Source organism: Podarcis pityusensis, assembly GCF_964106645.2.
Source record: "Podarcis pityusensis genome assembly, chromosome: 8".
NCBI classification, from domain to species: Eukaryota; Metazoa; Chordata; class Lepidosauria; order Squamata; family Lacertidae; genus Podarcis; species Podarcis pityusensis.
The window spans coordinates 70236910-70259201 of NC_138033.1; the positions used below are offsets into that span (position 1 = coordinate 70236910).

General features: G+C 42.8%; 1 protein-coding gene across 1 annotated transcript in view; it reads right to left on the reverse strand.

The window, feature by feature from the left end:
* The window catches only part of LOC308482783 (uncharacterized protein), a 232402-nt gene that overhangs the window by 147143 nt on the left and 62967 nt on the right, over positions 1-22292 (reverse strand). The window contains exon 7 of the mRNA XM_081016291.1: positions 16058-16134. Coding sequence (XP_080872417.1) covers positions 16058-16134 — 77 coding nt within the window. The remainder of the gene's footprint in view (positions 1-16057; positions 16135-22292) is intronic.

The following is a 22292-nucleotide window of genomic DNA, read 5'->3' on the forward strand; positions in this document are numbered from 1 at the left end:
TAAGAGTAACATAAAGTAACTTGAAAACATTTTCATGAGTGTGTTTTCTTTCTTTGTGGTGTTTTTGATCTTCATTTTCTCTCTTTTATGCTACAAAAAACGATATTTTCCCATGCCTGGGTTAAACGTCCCCCAAAAAGTTTTAGGACAAGTCTGCATAGAATATTTGAACAAAATATGTAGGCTAAAACCACTTAGTTTTCACCAGCCTTTGCCTAGAGCACTTTCTGTTCTACATGGTGATTGGCTGAATTTGAGTCAGAATTGATTTTCACATTAAATCAAAAAGTGCTCTTCCAGCACACCCTGAAATCCTGGTTATTTCACTTGACCTGTTCATGTCTAAAGCAGGGTTGTGTATGTTCCAGACAAATGCAAATTGCACTACTCTACCCCAATGCTATGATACCTTCCTGACTTGGATTCTGTACCTTATGCCACATTTTGGAGATTTGTTTGTGTGTGTTCACACATGCAAATGCATGCTCTGATGGAATTGTGAACTATACAGCCATCTGTAATCATAATCCTGAAAGCTTTTGGGGTTTTTTAAGCATTTGTTTGCTGGTCTTGAGTCCATCCTGCCTTGTGGCCTCTGAGTGTGGTCAAGCAAGGCCCAGAATGCATCTTTATCAGAGACAGCTGCTCAGCTGTGGGGGTGAGGGGTGGGGAGTCAGAAAGCTGATAGGAGCTGACAGAGGACAGGGGCAGTTATTCAGACCAAAGACTGGTGTAAACTATTGCTTACTTTGTTTACTTTTAACATTTACTAATAATGTGTTTTTAACTTAATCGGTCTCCTCTTGAAGAATGCATTTTAACAGCCTTTGGCAAAAAAGCAACAGATCACTACTAAGTCCATCCTGTAGTAAACGCCAGTAATGTATGTCAGGTTTCCATCACACTTCTCAGATTTGGTCTTCTAAAAGATCAGGAAAAAAGGAGCAAGGGGTCTGCAATGAAGAGCAGCTGTTTCTAGTCTCCAGAAAGTGTGCAGAGCATTCCGGGATATATGCGCTTGTGTGCGTGTGCATGCCTGTGAGAGAAAGCACCGTCATATTACAGACAGATAAAACCAGGAGTGCTAAACCTAGCTTCTGTCAACCTTCTAACCAGTGTCCTTCCCAAATTAATCTCCTCTTTGGATAATATATTGACTGCTTAGTCTTGCAGAATCTATTGCATACTTTTTGAAGGTTCTGTATGTACTGGAAAATGCTAAGAGATGGCATTGTACATCATTTGGGCTGTCAGTCTCTCTCTGTGTACTAAGATAAGAGAAACTAAGATACACACAGAGCGTCTGACCAACCACACAACCCTGCAATGCTATCTCTTAGTATTTTCCAGTACAATGTTGGATATATTATTTAAGGTTAGATTAAATTGCAAAAAACTGCAAAAGCAGATATTTAAAAGCAGAAGGCTAGCTATGCATCCCTAGTACATATGCCTGTTTCACTGATTAATCATTATCATAATCATCAGCATTTATTTATTAGATTTATACTCCAGATTCTGAATGCACCTAATGTTAATTAGCATCACATTAGTTTGTGTGTATTCATGGAAACCCGGACTAGATGTACTGATGGAGATGTGTGAATAAGCCTCTGAAAACATCAGCCCCAGGGAGGGGAGATCCAGACTTATGAATGCAGCACAGGGAGAACTCTTGATGACAATCACCCTCCCTGAGGCTGCTATTTTCCCCATTAGGAAAAACCTGTATGCTAAACGTTGACCCTTCCTACTCTCTTCCTCATCTTTCTCATGTGTGATCTATATTTGTATTTTGGATAGTCATTTGTCTTTTTTGCTATGCATTTGGACACATCTTAAAATACTGTAACCAAATTTTGCATGATGGTTCCTGAGATTAAGGAGCAGGTCCTCCTCTATGTTTGGGTACAACTGGATGCCATTTGGAATTATAGTGGCAGGCTGAACCTTTCAAAACTGCACTGATTTTAACCACCAATTTAAAAACTGCACTAGTTTTGTTTTGGTTTTTTTGTTTTGTTTTGTTTCTTAGAATTCCTGAGCAAAGTTGGCTAGGAGGATGCTCGTATACTATATGAAGTCTTTTGAACTAGGATGTCAAAGGTTGTCCTGAAAAATGCCAAAATGAGGGTGCACAACAGACCGCTTCACACACTATGAAGGCAAAGCTTGGCACACTGAATAGGGAGTTAGACAATCACATGTCCCTGATGAGCAGCATCTTATATAGCATATTGAACACATTTTTGAAGGGACAATTCTTATGTAGGCAAAATGGCACCACAAATGGAGGATATCAGCTGGTTTAGGGCAACCCCTATGTTTGCAGAAAAATTATTTTTAAAAGAAGTTTAAAAGGGGGCCAACCCACACAAAACAGTTCAGTGAGGACTGAACATGATCTGTAGTATGGAAAGCTGACTGCTTGTTGGAGGTGAGGGGGAAACAGAGCACTGTGGAATGCAGAAGGGGAAATGGAATACACTTGATAGACGATACAGATGGTTGGAATCCTGGACAGTACCACTCCACACTGCAACATTGTGTTGCAAATCCCACATGTACCTATATAGAAAATTTATGTGTTAATAATCCCATGTTTGTCATATTTAAGTACACTATAATTTTTACTGTACGTAAAGCGATATGTAATTTGTACCATGGACATTTGTGTATGTGGAAGAAAAATCCAGAGTTTTCTGTTTTGTGAGATGACCATGGCCCCAGTTACAATGAACAAATAAATGACCAGAATATCACAGATTATATGACCTTGCCTTGTCATAAGCAATAAGTTTTGGCAGCTGCCTCTTCTCTGGACCTTTTGCCTGCCCCAAAATTCTTTGCAGCACCACGTTGTCACCCAGCCTCTATCTTGTAGTTCTGTATTTGCTTTTTAACTATACTTTCTTCTCCATAGGTGTAACTGGTGTTTATAAGGCATTGGGGCCACTAGACACAATGGCTACGTTATTCCTCCACTGTCAGGGACAGTACGCCTCTGAATACCACCTGATGGGAATGATGAGTGGGGAGAGTTGTTGTTGCACTCAGGTCCTGTTTGCGGACTTCCGACTGGGGCATCTGACAGGCCACTGTGAGAATAGGATGCTGGATTAGATGGGCCTTTGGCCTGATCCAACACAGCTCTTCTTACGTTAAATTAACAGGAGCCACACAATATTAGCTGCCAGGAAGTTTTGAGTAAATCTGTATTGCTATCCATCAAGTTAATATATATCACCATTCATCTCTCTTAACTGCACTCCCTTCCTCACAAAACACTGGCAGCAGGGGGACAATGATAATGACAAACACAGATGTTATTGCTCACAACTTGTGGGCTGCCACAAGCACTTCAGGGTGGTGGAATAAACTCTTCCCTTGCCAAGTGTGGTTTGCTGTTTTACCAGTTATTCTTTTGTGTATGCTCATTGGTGTGGATTCATCGGGCTTCGTTTCTGCATTCTTTAATCCTACAGAAGCCCTGTAAAATTGGCAGGTCTTTCATTGCTAAAAATCAAAATCTCTCAAACACAAAAGGAAATATGTATTTAGAGGTTGTGGATTAGTAAAAGACTGTCTTCTTGGGGGGAGACAGTGGTACCTTCAAACATGATACAACACAAGAAGGGCCCAGACCAAAATGCACCATTAACTCAGCATTCCTTTTCTCACAGTGGCCAACCAAATGCATATGGGAAGCCCACAAGCAGGACCTGAGCATAACAGCAACTCCCCCTATTTGTGATTCCCATCAAGTGGTATTCAGAGACTTCCTACACTGGAGATAGAACATAGCCAACATGGCTAGTAGCCATTGGAAGCCTTATCCTCCGTGAATTTGTCTAATCCTTTGCTAGAGTCACCCAAGGTGGTAGCCATCGTTACATTTTGTAGAAACAAACTCCATAGTTAACTATGAACTGTGTGAAGTCTGTCCTGAAACTTCCAACATTCAGATTCACTGAATGGCCCCAAGTTCTAGTATTAATAAAGGAGGGGGAAAGTCTCCCTACTCATTTTTCCCCTACACTATGCATAATCTTACACATCTCTATCACATCCTCCCTTACTCACCATTTTTCTAAAAAGCCCCCAATGTTGTAACATTTCTTCATGGGCGACCAGCTCCAACCCCCTTGATCTTTTCAGTTTCCCTTATCTGAACCTTTTCCAGCTGTAAGAGATCCCTTTTTGAAGTGAAACAAGTAGAACCAGGGCTTTTCCCCCCAGTTGGAACTCAAAGGAACTCAGTTCCAGCACCTCTCAGGTAGGTGCCACTCTAAGATAATGAGGGAGGCGCTCATGGTGAGTTTCAGCACCTCTTTTTTTCTAGAAAAATAGTACTGAGTAGAACTGTACACAGTTTTCCAAGTCATGCAGATCTGGAATACTGTTTACATTTGAGGCGCCTCACCTCAAAAAGAATACCCTGTCACTTTTTCACTGGAGATGCTTGGAAATTGAATCAGGGATATTTTTTGCATTTAAGGCAAACACTCTTACCACTAAGCCATGCCTCCTTTCATCATATGAGGCTGTCTTATTATGAGTCAGCCCATGGGCCCAGTATAGCCCATTCCATCTGATAGCAATGCTCCAGGGTCCCTGGCAAGGGTCTTTCTCAACCCTACAATGCAAGAACCTTTTAAACATGGGTTAACACACACACTGAAGTGATACAGTACCAAAGGACTTCACTGTTGCATGCAGCTCAACTCTCACTTGGCTATCTTTGCCATGACGCACTGTTGAGTCTTGAACTGCTCATCCAACACGGCTGAGCACGTTGCGTCTCCAACACCGGCTGCTGCCAGACACAAATATGTTCCAAACAGATCTACTCACCATTCCTCCTCCACCATAATTGCTCAGATACATTTCTGGCCTGTTCAGCTGGGGCTTTATTTTTTGAATAATTAAACCAGTTTCAGATCCTCTTTTGATGATGACAGGAGACACTTTTCAAGATTGTTGGCAGTTTTCTGCTTGCCATCTTGTAGTGGGCGATTATTATTATTTTTTTAAAGAAAAATGTACTGGGTGATCAAGAGCTCTTTTTTAAAGAGCAAAGCTATCTCTCTGCAAACATGCAATTAGGGCGCAAGTGCAGCAGTCATAAATGTAATCTGCGATGTACGTTTTTGGCTGTTGGTTGACCATCTGCTTTGCTGGGCTTTATGGTCCATGGTTATGTGACCAAACTGTTGCACACATGCATCATTTTTTTTGTTTTTGTTTTTCAAATGCACAGCTTACATAATGGTAAAAAGTAGCAATTGGCTTGCAAGAATAAGAATCACTGGCCTATAATAACAGTATGAATTAACTACAGTTCATCTGAAAGAATATCCAATAGAACCAGAAGTTTTCTGTTTCTTTGCTTCGAATTTCTCATTTTATAGCCAGTTTTATGGGGATCAAATTTTAACTATTGGTGTTGAGGGTGGGGATATTATAGTAATAATCAATTGTCACAGCTATAAAGGGGAAATAGTTCACCTGTGTCCAGCTAGGCATAGTCGTGGTCACATCTTTCAATTTCTTTTCTTCAATTGACAACATCTTTTTTTGTTTCCTTTTCAGAACCTGCACTTTTGCCTCTCTTTGGCATAACCCTCAAGAGCTTGAATGCAGGTGGGAGATGCTGGCCTAGGAATGGAGGTGAAGTCACTTCATGGACCATAATTACATACTCTCCTGAAATATATAAAGAAAAGCTGGGAATTAATGTGCAGGGATGGATTAACTGTTACACTATGTTTGCTGTAGAGTAGGACCCTGGAGTGCAATTACCTGGAAAACTACATAGAGACGATCATGCTTTTAAACTATGAATGAATTAGTCATCTCACACATAAGCAGCAAGTGTCACCTGTCTTTCTGCGGCCAATGACTATTGTAACAAGTTTCTATATCTGAACTTGCAAGCTATCATGCACAAACTACCATACGCTCTAAATGGTTATTAAAAAGCAATACATTTTAATTTAAGAAATGTTACATTGAGGATAGGACACACAACGCTTCTGCTGTCTTTGCAACAATCTGTTCATTTTCAAATGTACAGGCTAAGAAACAAGCACTCAGGAGGCAGAACTAGTCTCGAAGCAAAACCATAGCTCTCCTGACAACCTAACCAGTTTTCCAGCAGTGCCTGAATACTGCTTCCATTCAGCTCCCCTTTGCACATGCTCTGAGAGACAAGTTTAGATCCACTAACACTCTGCAGCAAAATTTGATTCAAGGTCTAGTTCAAAGGAGTGCTGCCTTCTTGGTTTAAATACGAAGGCTTACGAACAAAGGACCTTCAGGAAAGAAATTTGTTTGCCCCATTTATTGGCTGCAAAATGGCTGGAGAATTTCAAAGCGACAGGTATCATTACAATATAAAAGTGAATAAGGAACAAAAAGTGGTGGTGGGGGGAATGTTTTGTTGCCCTAGAAACAGCTCAGTTCCTGTTACCGCTCCTTTGTGACCCATTAATCTTCTACATATTTTGGTGCCAGAATATGTAAGAAAGCTCCTACAAACCTGGAATTTCACAGCATGTGGAAAATCCTTTCAATTGGAAAGGGTTACCTCCCTGGCCGATAACTGACAGAGGCCACTGCTGTTGCCAGGTCTCCTGAGGGCTATGACTTGAGAGCCCTTCGTTATAAAAGAGATCTCTAGCCTCCCCACTGCAGTCCTGTTGCCCGATTTCCAATGTGCTTTCCAAAATATGTTTAACACAGGTGGAGTCTGCAACAAACTACCACAGCACACTCCCATCCTTTAGCAGAAGTTGTTGCTGTTCAGTGTTCCAACCCTGCCAATCTGGCCCTTCTCCTGGATACTTTAAGCTTGAAGGACAGGGGTGGGGATCATTAGGCACATGGGCCAAATGCGACACTCCAGGCCTCTCTATTTGGCCCTCAGAACTCTCCACTAGTCACATCACTTCTCCACGGACCACACCCCTCACTGGCTGTGCATCACATCCTCAGTGGGTGTTTTCGCCTGGCTGCAATGTGTCCTTGAACTCTGATAATGCATCTTGCTTGTTCAGATGGAGGAGAGAGATGGGTGTGTGTGTATGAGTGTGTCTTGATAGTAGCCTACTGTAAGAGGAAAATTAAATTAGTTCCTCTACCCACTTCCAACTCTAAACTTCTATGATTCTATGACATAGAGAAGTCTGGAGGGAGGCACCAGCTGGGCAACTCCCAAGGGAAGAAAGGTCAGAGGCAGTGGATTGGTGTTGGGATGACTGAGTGGCCAGAGGGAGAAGAGGGGGGAGATTGGGAGGAGGAGGAGGTGTCGGAAGCTGAAGAGGTAACAAGGCTTAGTGAGCAGCAGGAGGCTCCTGCAGACAGCTGCCTAGAAGCGGAGGTAGAAGCAGAGGCTGGAGAAGAGGGGGGCAGGCAAGAGGCAGATATCAGACAGGGTGCTGAAGAAGCCAGGGTGTCCTCCCCTCCTGCTGCAACCAGCTCCCCCCCCCCCATGCCCTGGTCTCCCAGAACCCCAAGTGGTATGAAGAGGGAAGGGCAAAGACAAACAAGACGAAGAAGTCTCAGGCTGCTTGAGAAGGACCCTGGGCAGGAGGAGACTTAGAGAGCTGTGGGAAGGCAAGGTCCTTCAGTCCTCGCAACTGCCTCATTGGGGCAAGACCTACTGGGATGAGTTACTGTGTTTGCTAAGCCTGAGCTGTTTTGTTCCTTTGAATAAATAGTTAACTTCACTTACACCTTGCTGTGAGTTTTTGCTGCCCTGCTCCCGACTCCTGCTTTGACATCCCGCCCTGCACTACTGGGTGGTAGCCTGATCCAATATGGACCACAACAGCAGAACCAACACCATATAAACATATGGGTTTTAAAAAATTAAGAACTGTGTTGCCGAATGCATGTCTGGGTTAAAGGTAGGTCCCTGGTCTGAAAAGGTTTAAGACTACTGCTCTAAGCTACGCCAGCTCTTAGAACAGCTTTTTTTTAAATGTTAAGAGATTACATAATGTTAATATACCACCCTGTTAATGCTATGTTATTCACAAGACAGCATTGTTCATTTGGTCTCCAGCAGCCTATATAGGCCATTCTGTTGAAGTCACACTAGGATGAAAACTGCCAGGTGCTTTGTCAAATAAAGCTTACAGGTCTTAGAAAGTGCTGCCAGCAGCTGGGGGGGGGGAGGAGGAACGATAACCCTTGCGATATCAATGGCTGTTCTGCTGAGGGCTGTCAAAGCATTTTACAAATGGCTTAAAGTACGGGGCGAAGCAGAGCTCAAATAGGGCTTCCTCTGGTGTGAAATGCAACATTACAGAAGGTTCTCCAGCCTGGCAGTAAAGAATACTGCACGCAATCCATATTACATGGGGATTAAAAGGAAGGAATATGTTATTCCAAGAGCTGGACGGGGGCCAGGACACCTGGGCTAGGAGCCCCCTAACTCGGAGGGAAAATATGCAATGAGATTTTGTCTTATTTTAGATGAGAGTTAACACCTCTGCAACTGTAGCAACAGTCAGAAATGCAGGAACGGGGCAAGGGACTGTGCTGTCCAAGACAGGACTGTGGCTCTGTTGCAGTCTCCTTCATTCGCTTCGTGATGGTGGTAGCACTGCTGTCCTCCTTCTCCGCCTCCCTCTGCTGCCCCTCATTCCTCCTCTGTCTCCCCCCATCGTACTTAAAAACAACAACAACCTTATGCTCTATGCTCTGGTAACCTTTTGGCTAGATTACTGCAATACGTTGCATGTGGGGCTGCTTCTGAAGATGGTTCAGAAACTACAGCTGGTGCAAAATTCAGCTGCCAGATTGCTCTCCATGGTTTGAGCATATAGCATCAATCCCGGCCCAACTGCATTGGCTGCCAATCAGTTTCTGGACCCAATTCAAAGTGTTGGTTTTGTACTATAAAGCCTTGAATGGTTCGATACCTCAAGAATTGCCTCTCCCCATATGTGCTGGTCCGAACCCTGCAATCATCATCTGAAGCCTTTCTTCGTGTGCCTCCTCTGCAAGAGGTCTGGAGAACAGCAACACAAGAACGGGCCTTTTCTGTGGTGGCTCCCTGTTTGTGAAATGCTCGCCCCATAGAGGATTACCTGGTGCCATCATTATACATCTTAAGATACCAAGCAAAAATATTCATCTATAGCCAGGCCTTTGACTAATTAAAGCATCTATGGCCTTTCAAACTGGGTTTGTGTGTGTTAATTTTGTTTGTTTGTTGCTATGCTATGTATTTTTGTGTTTTTATATTGTAAACCACCCTGTGATCTTTGGATGAAGAGTGGTATAGAAATAAATAATAAAAAATAAATGAATATTAATAAATATGTGCATATTATATTATGTTTTATACTGCCTGTTATAGAGGCATTTTGGACTGTTACACAGTTTGCATCTCCATACTGAGGGGGTGGAGTAAAATTAGCACTGCCCCATCTAAAGAGGGTTTATTACAGAGTGAGTGCTTTGGACTGTATCCAATGTTAGTCATGCAATTCATGGACACGACTCTTAGTGGTCCTCCATGGCTTGGATCCACCAGGGGCCTTTCTGTGTTCAGTATTGTGGGCTCAATTTTATGGAACTCCCTTCCAGTTAAAGTCAGAAGCCCCTTCCCTGTTCAACTTCCAGCACCTACTGCAGCATTTTAATAGAAGTATTATTGTTAAAGTTTTCTTAACCTTTACCTTTTCTGTGTTGTATTTCTATGCACACCACTTAAGAGACTATTGTAGTTAAGAAGTATATAAATTGTTTAAGCAAACGTAAACCAATTCATTTCAATGGGTCTACTCAAAGCAGGACTTAATTGGATGCTGCAATCTGCTGCCTATTGAAGTCAATGCACTTCCATTGAGTTTTACTGGAACTGGGTCACATTGATGAGAAACTATCTGCAGAAACAGTGTCAGGTGTACGGGAGGTTTTTGCCACTTTTTCTCTCTGTTTAATTCCTAACTGCAATGCAATTATTACTTCAGTAAACATTTCCGATTGTCTAATTACTATAAATGTTCAAGCTTTTAGAAGTGAAGCTAACAGGCCTAACAAGAACATCATGAAAAAGAATAGCGCAACCCTGAATTCCATGTAAACATTAGAGTGTCAAAACCTTCATGTCCCTCCAACTCTTGTGTAGTAAGACTAGAAGGGACAGATGAATCTGTCAATTTCAATTTGTCTAAGTTTGTCATTTTCCCAGTTTTAAGTTCAGCTCTTCACATTTCTGCATCAATTTGAGAATTACTATTTTTAAGTCATCCTGAAAATTCACCAGCATTCTAGTGCAAATTTTTCTTATATACAGCTTTGTTTGCCATTTCATCTTGATATGCACATTTTTTAAAAAAGGTTTCCCTAATACTATGTATTTTTGCTAAAGTAGGTACTTTTATGTCTGCTTTCTCATACTATATACATATTTATGCACATTATGCGGTTTGAGAACTGTGTCACAAAATTCAGAGAAGAACAAATTTCCAATGATACCTGTGTTTTCGGTTCACATATTTTTATGTATTTATTTATGTATTTATTTATAATAAATAAAAATAAAAATGTGCACCCCACCCCCGAGACCATTCCATTATAACTATCCAACCTCCCAAAATTTTAACACCTCTTGCGATGGTTTGACCCCTTTCCGTTAACAGTACAAATTCTACAAATACCTTCCATATCTCCTCAAAATAATTTCTTCTGTATATTCCCTGATTTACCTTAATAGCACATGTTAATTTATCATTAATAGCTATATTCCACACCTCTTTATACCATTCTTCTATTTTATATTCAGCTTGCCCCTTCCACTCCCTAGCTACAATAGCTAGTGCAGCTGTCAATAATTTTGTGAGCAAGTCCTTCCTAGCCTGCAAACTTTCCACCCCTTCATAAACTGATAACAATGCTACCTCTGGAGTTTCAGTCAACTTTAACCCTGTGATTTTTGTTATCTCCTTAAACACCCTTTGCCAAAAAGTTTGCACGTATTCTACCATATTTTCCCCTAGCTTTGACTATTTATCTGCCCTATTTTCTCCTTCCTCCCCACCTCTTTTAATTGATCTTGTTGATCCCCCATTTCTACTAATATTTTATAAATTTCACTGGTTTCCCCTTTTATAAAAAACTTTATTTTCTTCTTTATCTTCCCTTTTTATTATCATTTTTTCAAATTTTGTCTATTCTTTGCATTTATTTCCCCATAACCACTTCTTTGTCCATTGCATCAGTTGTACACTGTTAAACCAAGTTATTTTACTTCCTGTTAGAGCTTCTTTTATTTGTTATTTGCTTCTCCTTTTCTCCACTCATTCCTTTATTTTAAGTATTTTCTTCTTTCGCTTCTTTTTTCAATTTCCTTTTTAAAATTTACTGGGAAATCTTCTATCATCACCAACAGAGCTGGTGGGGAATTTACTGGTATATTTTTCCTTTATCTTTCGCCCATATCTCAGTGATGTTCCTTAATAAGGGATTTTGTTCACGTATATTTTGGGGGGAAATGCAGATTAGATAGGTTTGCATTAAAAATCTGAACTGAATTTCTCTCCCATCCCTAGAGAGAGAAATTGTATGTTGCTGCCAAAGAGTCAATCATCAACAACATTGTTTTTCCAGATTTTTTCTTTCTTTCTTTCTTTCTTTTGCCATGGTATGAATTGGAAAAAACAGAGAAATGAGCTCAGGAATGCATCTCCCCCCCCTCCAATTCCTGTGTTAAAGGAGCTATGAGATCATTCCTGATTGTATTAAGAGATTGCTTCCACATATCCATTTGAACAATCCATTATTTCCCCCTTAATTACTTACATGCACAGATCTACTCTGATATTTTCTTCTGTTGGCCACCTTCCTGATGCCCATAAATAGTCTCAAAAAATGCCTACTCAGAACTAACAATATGTAAGCTGAGGGGGCCTCAGAGGTTTCTCAGGTCTTATCCCTCCATAATTCCTTGCTGTGAGCAAGAGGCACCCCACATTAAACCTATAACATAACAAACCGGTTTTGAAGTGGTTTAATTGTCAGTGCTTCTGTTAAGGAACTGTACTTATAGAAAGGTATTGAGAAGTATGTGTGGGTAGCTTTAAATTTGCAGACATGTCCTCAGTGGTTCCCCTGCCCCCTCAATCTTTTGTTGGCCTTGTGGGGGAAGGAAATCCATTTGCTCATGCTGTTCAATCCCCAGCGAGCACAGTACCTTAAGGGAACCACCTAAGATTCTGCCAAATAGAAGATGTCGATCACAAAGAGTATAACATTTGAGAAGCAAGTTTGGGCATTCAGCTTATATGGAAGACATTCCTCAGAGCTAAGAGAGAGAGAGAGAGAGAGAGAGAGAGAGAGAGAGAGAGCGAGCACCAGGCCAGATGGTTTCATTCCCTACAATCTAAACTTGTGTGGAGCTGGCAGGCAATAGACGTAGCCCATGAAAACCATATGAGTCAGTGTGGTGTAATGGTTAGAGTATCAGACTAATATCTGGGAGACCAAGGTTCACATCCTCACTCGACTGTGAGGCTTACTGGGTGACCTTAAGCCAGTCACTGCTTCTCAGCCTCTCATAGGGTTGTTGTAGGGATTAAATGAGGAGAGGGGAACCATGTTTCCCACCTCCTAGCTCCTTGTGGGGGGGGGGGAGTGGGATACAAATGCAGTAAATAAAGAATAAATAAATTTCCTTGCCAGTGCTGCATATTCATTAAGCCCTTGGCTTGGTCTCAACCACCACCAAAACCTTATCTTAAAGATGTGGTAGTGGAAGGAGCCATATGCAAGCCCCTCTGAAACATTTGTGGGCAACAGTCAGGCATAAGTGAAAAAAAATCATGGTCATTCCATAAAAGAGCTTAAGAAATCGTGAACTGGCATCTGGGCAGATAGCCCCTTCATTCATTATTCTAAGATGTTGCACATACTATTTGCTAAGAGAAGGGGGGGGGGGGGAATCTACATTTTGTGCCAAGAAACAAAAGAGGTGAATTCTGTGACCTGAAAAATTATGCGACGTGGCATGTGTATATTTGCATACAATTTGAATAGTTTATTTAGCTTCTGCTAACCACAGGGTTTGCAGGCTTGCTCGCAAGGAATTGTATGTGAATTGAACCTATGCCTCTTGACTGATGGAGAACCAGCTCATCTCTCTTTTCAGCTTCTGATATTTCACCAGGCATAGCCTACCCATCTTTGCAGGTATAAAAGGCTAGAAAGTTATTGTTGTTGTTGATTATGATACTCCCCTCCTCTTTCTTTTTCGCTGAAAACTGAGGTTTTCAGGCGGGGCGGCGGGGGTTCTGATTCTGATAGAGTTCCATTGCACAAGCATGGAATAAGTGACTCCAGGCAGGGTCACTATTAACTCTGCTGAGAAGCCATTGACATCAGGCTCCTCCCTCCATTACCTGCCACCCAGAAGCAATCATTACATCGATTTAACAGAAGCAGCAAAGGAAAGCAGGGCTTTCCTTCAGCTGAGAGACTAGCAATTTTCTGGCTCCTCCTTTCCTTGAATTGCTTCCCATTACAACTGCTGTTATAAGAATTTTACTGTTAAGAACCATTACCATTGCATTCCTCCTCCCTCCCCATTCTTTTTTCTTTCTGTGTCATGTCTTCCAGATTGTAAGCCTAAAGACAGGGATTGTAGTACTGACCCTTGTAAGCTACTTTGGGAGCATTGGGGGGGGGGTGAAGCTTGTGCGTGTGTTTCTCTCAATCCTTCAAATAAATGGTCAGTGATCTAAATAAAAATAAAATGAATGAAAACACAGGATAATCCCCTTGGCCCAAATAAGAATACAAGGAGAACTCTGCTGAATCAGATCAAGGGTCCCTCTGACCCAGCCTCCTCTTCTCGGTAACAGCCAGCCCTAATACTTCTGGGAAGCCCATAAACATGGAATGAAAGCAGCCCCCACCCCTTGCCAAACACTGCTTGACCCCACAGCAGCTTCAGTTCAAAGCCAGACTGCCTCTGTATATGAAGGTTCCATTTACGTAGCTGCCATGGAAAAATAGTGGTTGATACCTCCACCTTCCATACATTTACCTAACAACCTTTTTTTGAAATTATAGTAACAGTTTGCTGGATCAGACTGAGGCTCCATCTACTCTGGCTTCCTGTTTGCAGCAATGGCTGGCCATATGGCTTCTGGGAAGTCTAAAAGCAGGGCACGAAGGCAACAGGTGCTATTTAGTGGTTTACTGCCTCGGAACATGGGATGGTTCCATTAAGCTCTCATGATTAAAAGACATTTCTACCAATCTCCCATGCATGGTCCTTTTCTCTTATATGGCCAAACCTGCTCCAGGAACAAGAGCCGGGACAGAAAGATAATAATAGGAAAAAACCCTCCCCACCAGCTCACTTATCATGTGCGTATGTGTGAGCTGTTCCGCCCCACACTTTGAGAAGGTTGCAGTTAGGATTTTGTGTACACGAGCCTTCCTCTCTCTCGCTTCCCCTCCCATCTGTTCCAAAAACAGGCTGACATTTAAAAAACAGGGAGAAAAGAACGTCATGTTGCAGCTATCAATATGGAATCTGGGCTCAGCGTCTATATAGGAACCAGCACTCGCAAAAGCAGGACAATATGACTTTTTAAAAACACTTGCCAAGATCAGTGCAAGGGACAAAAAGCAAAGAACTGTATGTCGCATATAACATGCTAGAAGAACAAGGCTCCAAATGCATGAACAAGTTTGGGCAGAATCTGTGCAGGATTGACTGTTTTTCTGATGTGTTGTTCCCCCTCCCCTTGCAAGCAGAATATCATCAGCCAGCCCCAGTACCATTCTTGCCTTACTCAGCCACTTGTTACCACAGTAGTATTGCTGGCAGGGCGGCTAACATGATTTTTCTGGGCACCCTGGGGGAGAGAAAAGAATGGCTGAAGGCTATTCTAACATCCCCTTTTACTGCTCAGGAAGACTATTCTCATCCAAAATTGTTATACAAAAATCCTGCTGGTTGTTTCTGGCTAATGTTGCTTGCCTGGTTTTCTCTTTACAGCTACCACCAGAAATATTTGGTGGCCAAGTGCCCTTTACTTTACAGGCACAGTGCAAGGACATTCTTCTGCCTAGCCTGCTGCCCTCACCAAGCCTCTGAACAGGCTGCTATCTGGCTTCTCATCTACCATCTTCAAAATGTGCTTAATTAAAAGTTAACGGCATTAACTTTGGCTACCATTTTGCACTCAGAACATGACTTTAGATAATATGTGGAAATTCTGCCTGTGGCACTGCACCCTATAGAATACCTAGGGCAATGACTCAAAAACAGGCATTTTCTGCTATTGCCCCTGTATAGTGCAATGCCCTTCCTTATAAATGCTTTTAAATAAATACTGCAAGTCAGGGGCAGTAGGCAAAGGCACTCTCTTGTTTACAAGATATGTGGCTGCAATCCTAAGTCCACTGATCTGGGAGTAAGCTTCATTGACTTCATTAGGACTTACCTCTCAGTAGACAAGATTAGGACTGCACAGTAGAATAGGAAGCTCAAAGCCGTTTCAGAGGTACCCAATGCTGTTTATGCTTGCTTATGAGAACCCAGTCTTGGCTTATAAACCTTGGATATGGAAGCCCTAGAAATTTGCAAATCAAAGTCCACCTTGCAGTTTCTTTGAACTCTTTCCCATACTGCTTGGCTTACTTATTGGTGTTGCAGGGACTGGGAATTTAAAAGGCTCCCATAACCTTCCTTACAATTGGATCAAACAGGAAAAATAATGTTACAGCTAGCACCCACCAAACAAACAGCAATTCAGGAATGGAGGGAATCACGATTCTTAACAGAGGAGCCTAAATTGTCATGGAATGATGAATGAATCACCTTGCGAAGACACCGAAATAAAGATGCTTTGAAACAAAATCCCCTCAGGACCATTCAAGTGCAGAACTGATGAAAACAAGTTTTTCACCCTTGCATCATCCTGACCTCTGTGACTTTGCTCCTGAAATTAACAACTTTTTTTTGAGGGGGGAGCAGTGATTTGCACAAAATATGGAAGAGACGAGAGAGCTTGAGAATGAGAAATTATACCTGGTGGTGCTGCAGTGACTTTCTGATGATTATGGCTTGCTCTAGAACCCTTCCATCCTTCAGCTTCCCCTTCAGACCTGCAGAAGATGATGGAGAAAAAGTGAGGTGATAGTGTCTCAGCTGTGCTGCCAATAGCCAACTGCTTATCAACTGCGCTGCATACTGTGGCACATAGGCTTGCCATATGTCCAGAAAACTCTGGACATGCCAGGAAATTGGACGCCTAAAACGGCGGGGGGGGGGGGAAGGGTTTTTTTTGAATTTTAAGAGATGTCAGGAATTTTGAGGACATATGGCAACCCGTTTTCTTTTTCCCCCTGTTTTTCTGCACCCAGGTGGCAGTGCAGTAGCAGAGCTAGCTGAGGGTGGGCAGGGCGGTCTGCACTGGGCACCACTTTCTTTTGGGATGGTGCAGCATATTATTTAACTATTTCGCAATATATGCCGCCCATCATGCTTCCATCTCTAGGTATGCAGAGGCCTCTGCTTGTATGCAGGGCCACGTCCCCAGGTCCGCTGCATGTCCGCCGCATGTGTCTGGAGTGCAGGTCAGTGGGACAGATGGTGAACAGCGAAAGCATGAAGCGCTTGTGCCTCCCTCACAATCCCACCTGTCCAGTCCCAGCATTTGAAGTAATGGCGCTAGCTAGGACTCGGCTGCCACACAGCTCGGCAGCTGCCATTTGAGGCCTGTCCAGCAGCAGAACCTGCGGTGCAGGATCATGAGCAGTAGCAGGTGAGTGGCCACCCGGCTGTCCCTGGCCTGTAGCCGGCGGTGGCCACTGGGCATCCCACCCATGCAGTGGCAGAGCTTCATGCTCCGGCACTGGGGGCAGAGAGCAGGCAGGGATGGGCCTGGCGCGTGTCCTGGGTGCGTGGAACGTGTCCTGGGGGAACTGCGCACCGCCCATAGGGACATGGCACTTGTCCTGGGGGCATGGCGCCCAGCATGGGCGGGGGGACAGCCGTGATGGCACCCCACCGGGATTGAGCTGCCAGGGGCGGTGCGCTTCCCCCGCAGCCTCTTCCTTTGCCAGTGCACCCACGCATTCTTCCTCTCTGCTTGCACACAGGCCGGGGTCAGGGATGAGACAGCCTAGCAGTCAGCCTGATGATCAGCTGCTTGTTGGGATTGCACAGCTCAGAGAGTGCTATGCAGAAGGGTTTGCAGGTGTTGTCAATCAGCTGATTGGCAGTGCCCTGCAAACCCTTTTATGAGTTTTAAGTAATTAATCTCATAATGTGAAGGAAGAGTGGAAGAGACAGGATGGTTCACCTGACTGATTAACTGGTGTACAGTGTGATACTATACATGCAAGAACATAAAAAGAGCCTGATGGATCAGGCCAAAGGGGCCATATCTAGTCCAGCATTCCATTCTCACATTTGCAGTCAGATGCCTTTATGGGAAGCCCACAAGCAGGACCTGAGCACAACAACACTCTCTCATCTTGTGGTTGCTAGCAACTGGTGTTCAGAAGCATACAGCCTTCGATGGCACAGGTAGAACATAGCTGTTATGGTTTGTAGTCAGTCTGATAACCTTATCCTCCATGAATTTGTGTACTCCTCTTTTAAAGCCACCTAGGTTTAACTATGTGCAGTGTAAAGAAGATATTTTGTCTGTCCCAAATCTTCCAAAATTCAACCTCATTGGATGTCCCAGATTTCCAGCGCTATGAGAAAGGGAGAAAGTTTTCTCGATCCATTTTCTCCATGGGGCTTACTCCCAGGCTAGTGTTTACAGAATAACAGACTTAGGCTGCAATCCTACAATCACTTACCAGGGAGTAAGTCCCATTTAACCCAATGGGGCTTACATCTGAATAAACTGTTCTATAAACGTTGGTAGCCTACTTAGTAGGAATAATTTATTCTGCTTTTCCTTACATAAAGAGAGACACACTCCTGCTTGATTTTTAAAAGGGGGGTGAAGGTAAAGGGGCAAGAAATAGGCTTTGCTTATCTCCCAGAGGACAAGTAAAAGATTCAGAAATCACAGCTTGGAGGGGAAAGAAGATAAATAATTTAGCACTAAGAATAACTGAAGCCTGATAGTTTGCCAGCATTAGAAGAAATAAAAGAGTTTACAAGAATCTGACAATTTTTTATTTTTTTTATAGAGCCTCTGGAGGGCTGAACAAATAAATAGAGAACAAGAAAAGAGTTCAAAAGTAATGTGCATAAGTAGATTTTGAAGGGAAGGATTAAAATGTGAAAACAATAGCATGCATGAATTCCCTGAGCTAAAAATCAAGCTGCCCTGCATTCTTCAATATTATTTATATCTGTCTATCATACTGGTATCCTACCTTTTCTCCAAAGTACTCAGGGTGGACTAGATGGGATGTTTTGTTTAAAAAACAAAGCAAAGCAAAGCAAAACAAACAAAAAAAAAAAAACAAAACCCTCAAAGCAGCTGTATGAGGTTTGGCTGATGGAGACATAGTGGCTGGAGGGGTGGCCTGTCCCATTACTGCCTCCACCCCCGGCTAAAGCTTTGCTTACTGAACCCTGGTGGCAGTGACAGGGACAGGCAAGCAGGGCATTGTGGGGGCACCACCCCATAGAACTCCATCACCCTGATTTAGTCATGGACTTGCTTGTTAACTTCAGTGGGGTCCACTCTGAGAAGGATTAACTGGATGCAAACCTTGGTCTCTTTGCTCCCAAGTCCAACACTATATATGTACATACACACAAACTATATACCACCTTTTGGCCCACACACCCCCGCCCAAAAAGTGGCTTACAACAATTACTATATCTTCACTATTAAAATCAGAGCATTAAAACAAGATTAAACAAATAAAACAAATCCAGAAACAGGATTAATAAAAGATTGGTAAGTACAGTGGTACCTTGGGTTACAGACGCTTCAGGTTACAAATGCTTTAGGTTACAGACGCTTCAGGTTACAGACTCCGCTAACCCAGAAAGAGTACCTCGGGTTAAGAACTTTGCTTCAAGATGAGAACAGAAATCATGCTCCGGCAGCGCAGCAGCAGCAGGAGGCCCGATTAGCTAAAGTGGTGCTTCAGGTTAAGAACAGTTTCAGGTTAAGAACGGACCTCCAGAATGAATTAAGTTCTTGACCCAAGGTACCACTGTAAAATAAAAACTTGGTGGAATGAAAATGTCTTGACAACCCACAAAAAGACATCCAAGTCTGGCCCAGGCAGGTGGGGTTTCATGGGCTGTGAAGTTTTTCATAAATCTCCTGCCTCCTATCCCCCTCCAAGTTGTGGCTTAGTTCTACATTATTAGTAATTTGGGAGGCAAAGTTATTGTGGAGGGACTTCATTCATACAGTTGTGCAGGTGTTAGTGACTGTGAACACCACAGGATGGGGTTTCATTATTGTCTCAATAAAGTCCTTGATGGTCCTACTCAATTTGCTCCAGCAAATGGTTGAACTGTCCACGATTTGGGAAGTTAAAAGAGAGCTAGAGACAGTAAGTTGCCTAAGGCCATGTGGTGAATTCATACAGAGAAGAGATTTTAACCAGAGACTGGCCAGTCTTTAAACCTATGTTACACTAGCTCTGCACCAGCTAGAACAGCTGGAAGTCCTGCTGATGTATAATTTTACAGAGATAGGATAAGACTGATTCTACACTCATGCGAAAATACATACAGTTTGTGTTCTAGGCTACAACTTAAGCAACCATGATGTCTGGAACTGATGGGCGCTGTAGTCCTCAACATCTGGAGGGCACCAGGATGGGGAAGGCTGATGTACATAGAACAAATTACACCAACACATCCAAAGGTGATAATCCTACTCATGCCTCTCACACATCTTAGTGAAAAAACTCTTTTTCTAACCAGCTGGAACCTCTCCAGGGAGGAATCTCTCCAGTGTCACGAACTGCCTGGAAAAGGCGTGCTCGTTTCCAATGAAAAAATATCTTGTTCCATGTTGATCCAAAAGTCTGTTTGTTTTGCCATTCATTCTGTCTATATTGAATCCTTCAACTTTGGTACCGAGTTAATTTCAAACATAATCTATGTTCATTTTGAGGTCCATCATAAATGGAATCTCCCAGTTACAATGGATTGGGTAAGAAGTAATGGAGACAGTTCCTGCTCTGTTAGCAGAGCAGACAATCCTGGGCTAGATGGACTAAATATAAAGGCAGCTTCATATTATCTATTCACGTGTTAAAGGAGCCAAGATACCCCAGAGTAGTCATGAGTAGCCAATGTTTATGGAGAATAGGATGGAGAACCAGTGGCCCTAAACTCCAATTCCCATCAGTCTCAGCTGGCATGGCCAAAGGTCAGAAATGATGGGAACTGTAATCCAGCAACGTCTAGAGGGCCACTGATTCTCCATCCTTGATGCACGATGCATAGTAAGACAGATCACCATCTCAATGTTACAGGTAGGAAAGCTAAGGCTAAGAAAATGGTGGCTTGCTTAAGTCTGCCTAGTTAGGTTCATGGCAGCGGTGAAATTTGAAGCAGCAACTTTCTGCTTCACACTCTCAAACCTTTAATCCACAGCAGCATGCAAAACAACTGCAATTCCATGAGTCACTAAGTTCCGCAAGAAAAGTCATTGAAAACAAGAGAAAACAACAGAAAAAGGCAACAGGATGAACAAAATTTAGGGAAGTATATATTTTTATTTATTGCTGCTGTTACAGGATAAGGCAATGACTCATCAAGTCCATTCTTTGTCAGTGAAGTTTGTAAGTGAAAGTGAATACTCATTTGTAAGTTCTCAACGTATTTACATTTGCCGCATTTTCAAATAGCCAAGGCAAAATGTATTTTTCCCCAAACCCTTATTCAACTCCGGACTTCTTATGTCAAACCTTGGCTTAGTTCAGCACAGTGAGGGAGAAAAAAAAGACAGGTGAGCAGCAAAGCAGCTGCAAGCCCCTCTCAGGATTCCAGAAGTTTGCATGGTCCTGGTTAACATAGTTTGGCTTTCCATGATGTGTGAACCAAGCCAATATGTTCATATCTATTTCATACTACTTTAAGACAGATATGAGAAAGTCATGGTCCTCCGGGTGTTATTAGACTACAACTCCCAAGTGAGAGCTGGACCATAAAGAAGGCTGATCGCCGAAGAATTGATGCTTTTGAATGATGGTGCTGGAGGAGACTCTTGAGAGTCCCATGGACTGCAAGAAGATCAAACCTATCCATTCTTAAGGAAATCAGTCCTGAATGCTCACTGGAAGGACAGATCGTGAAGCTGAGGCTCCAATACTTTGGCCACCTCATGAGAAGAGAAGACTCCCTGGAAAAGACCCTGATGTTGGGAAAGATGGAGGGCACAAGGAGAAGGGGACGACAGAGGACAAGATGGTTGGACAGTGTTGTTGAAGTACCAGCATGAGTTTGACCAAACTGCGGGAGGCAGTGGAAGACAGGAGTGCCTGGCGTGCTCTGGTCCATGGGGTCACGAAGAGTCGGACACGACTAAACGACTAAACAACAACAACCCATCATCCATACCCACAGACCATGCTGGCTGGGACTAGAGAAAGTCGTAGCCAAACAACATCTTGAGGGCCACAAATTCACTATCCCTAGTTTAGGAACTGCTGGGGAGGTCTCACTTCAATATTTATGAGTATTCCCTAGACTGCAGGCCTGTGTTTACCTTAGGATTTATTAAGGTTGCCAGATTTGAGGTGAATTGCCCAAACTACAACTGTTCCACAAATCTATGTGTTTGGTACTTTGATTTGATCCCTCATTCAGCTCTCTATGATGGCTGTGAGTGCCCTAACAGGTTATCCAAAACTGGCACTGACAATGCAAAAAGATTTTTAGGTTTCTGAAGGGCAGTTACCGTACTTGCCTGATGCCTGAGGTAGTGGAAAAGGCTAAAAATACGAGTACGTAGGTAGGTAGGTAGGTAGGCAGGTAAGTAAGTAAGTAAGTAAGTAATTGGAGACTTTTATTCCTGAGGGTGTTGCACAGATATCCATTCAATATGGCTTAGATTTAGTGAAGTCTACCACAAAACACTGAGTTGACTATCAGTGCTCTTGGTTGTTCCTTCCAGCATTATAATTCAGTGAACTTTGCCCCACCAACATCAGTCTGCCCTAGACCATCCTTGAGCTATCACTGGCATACTGTTGGTATCACTGACTTCCACCCTACCAGCCGCCACTGACTTTTGTACCTCCTTATAGCAAAGCCACCCAGAAATCAACTTAGTTTACTACTAGGGCTGGGTACATTCCTAGCTGCTGAATATATTCTG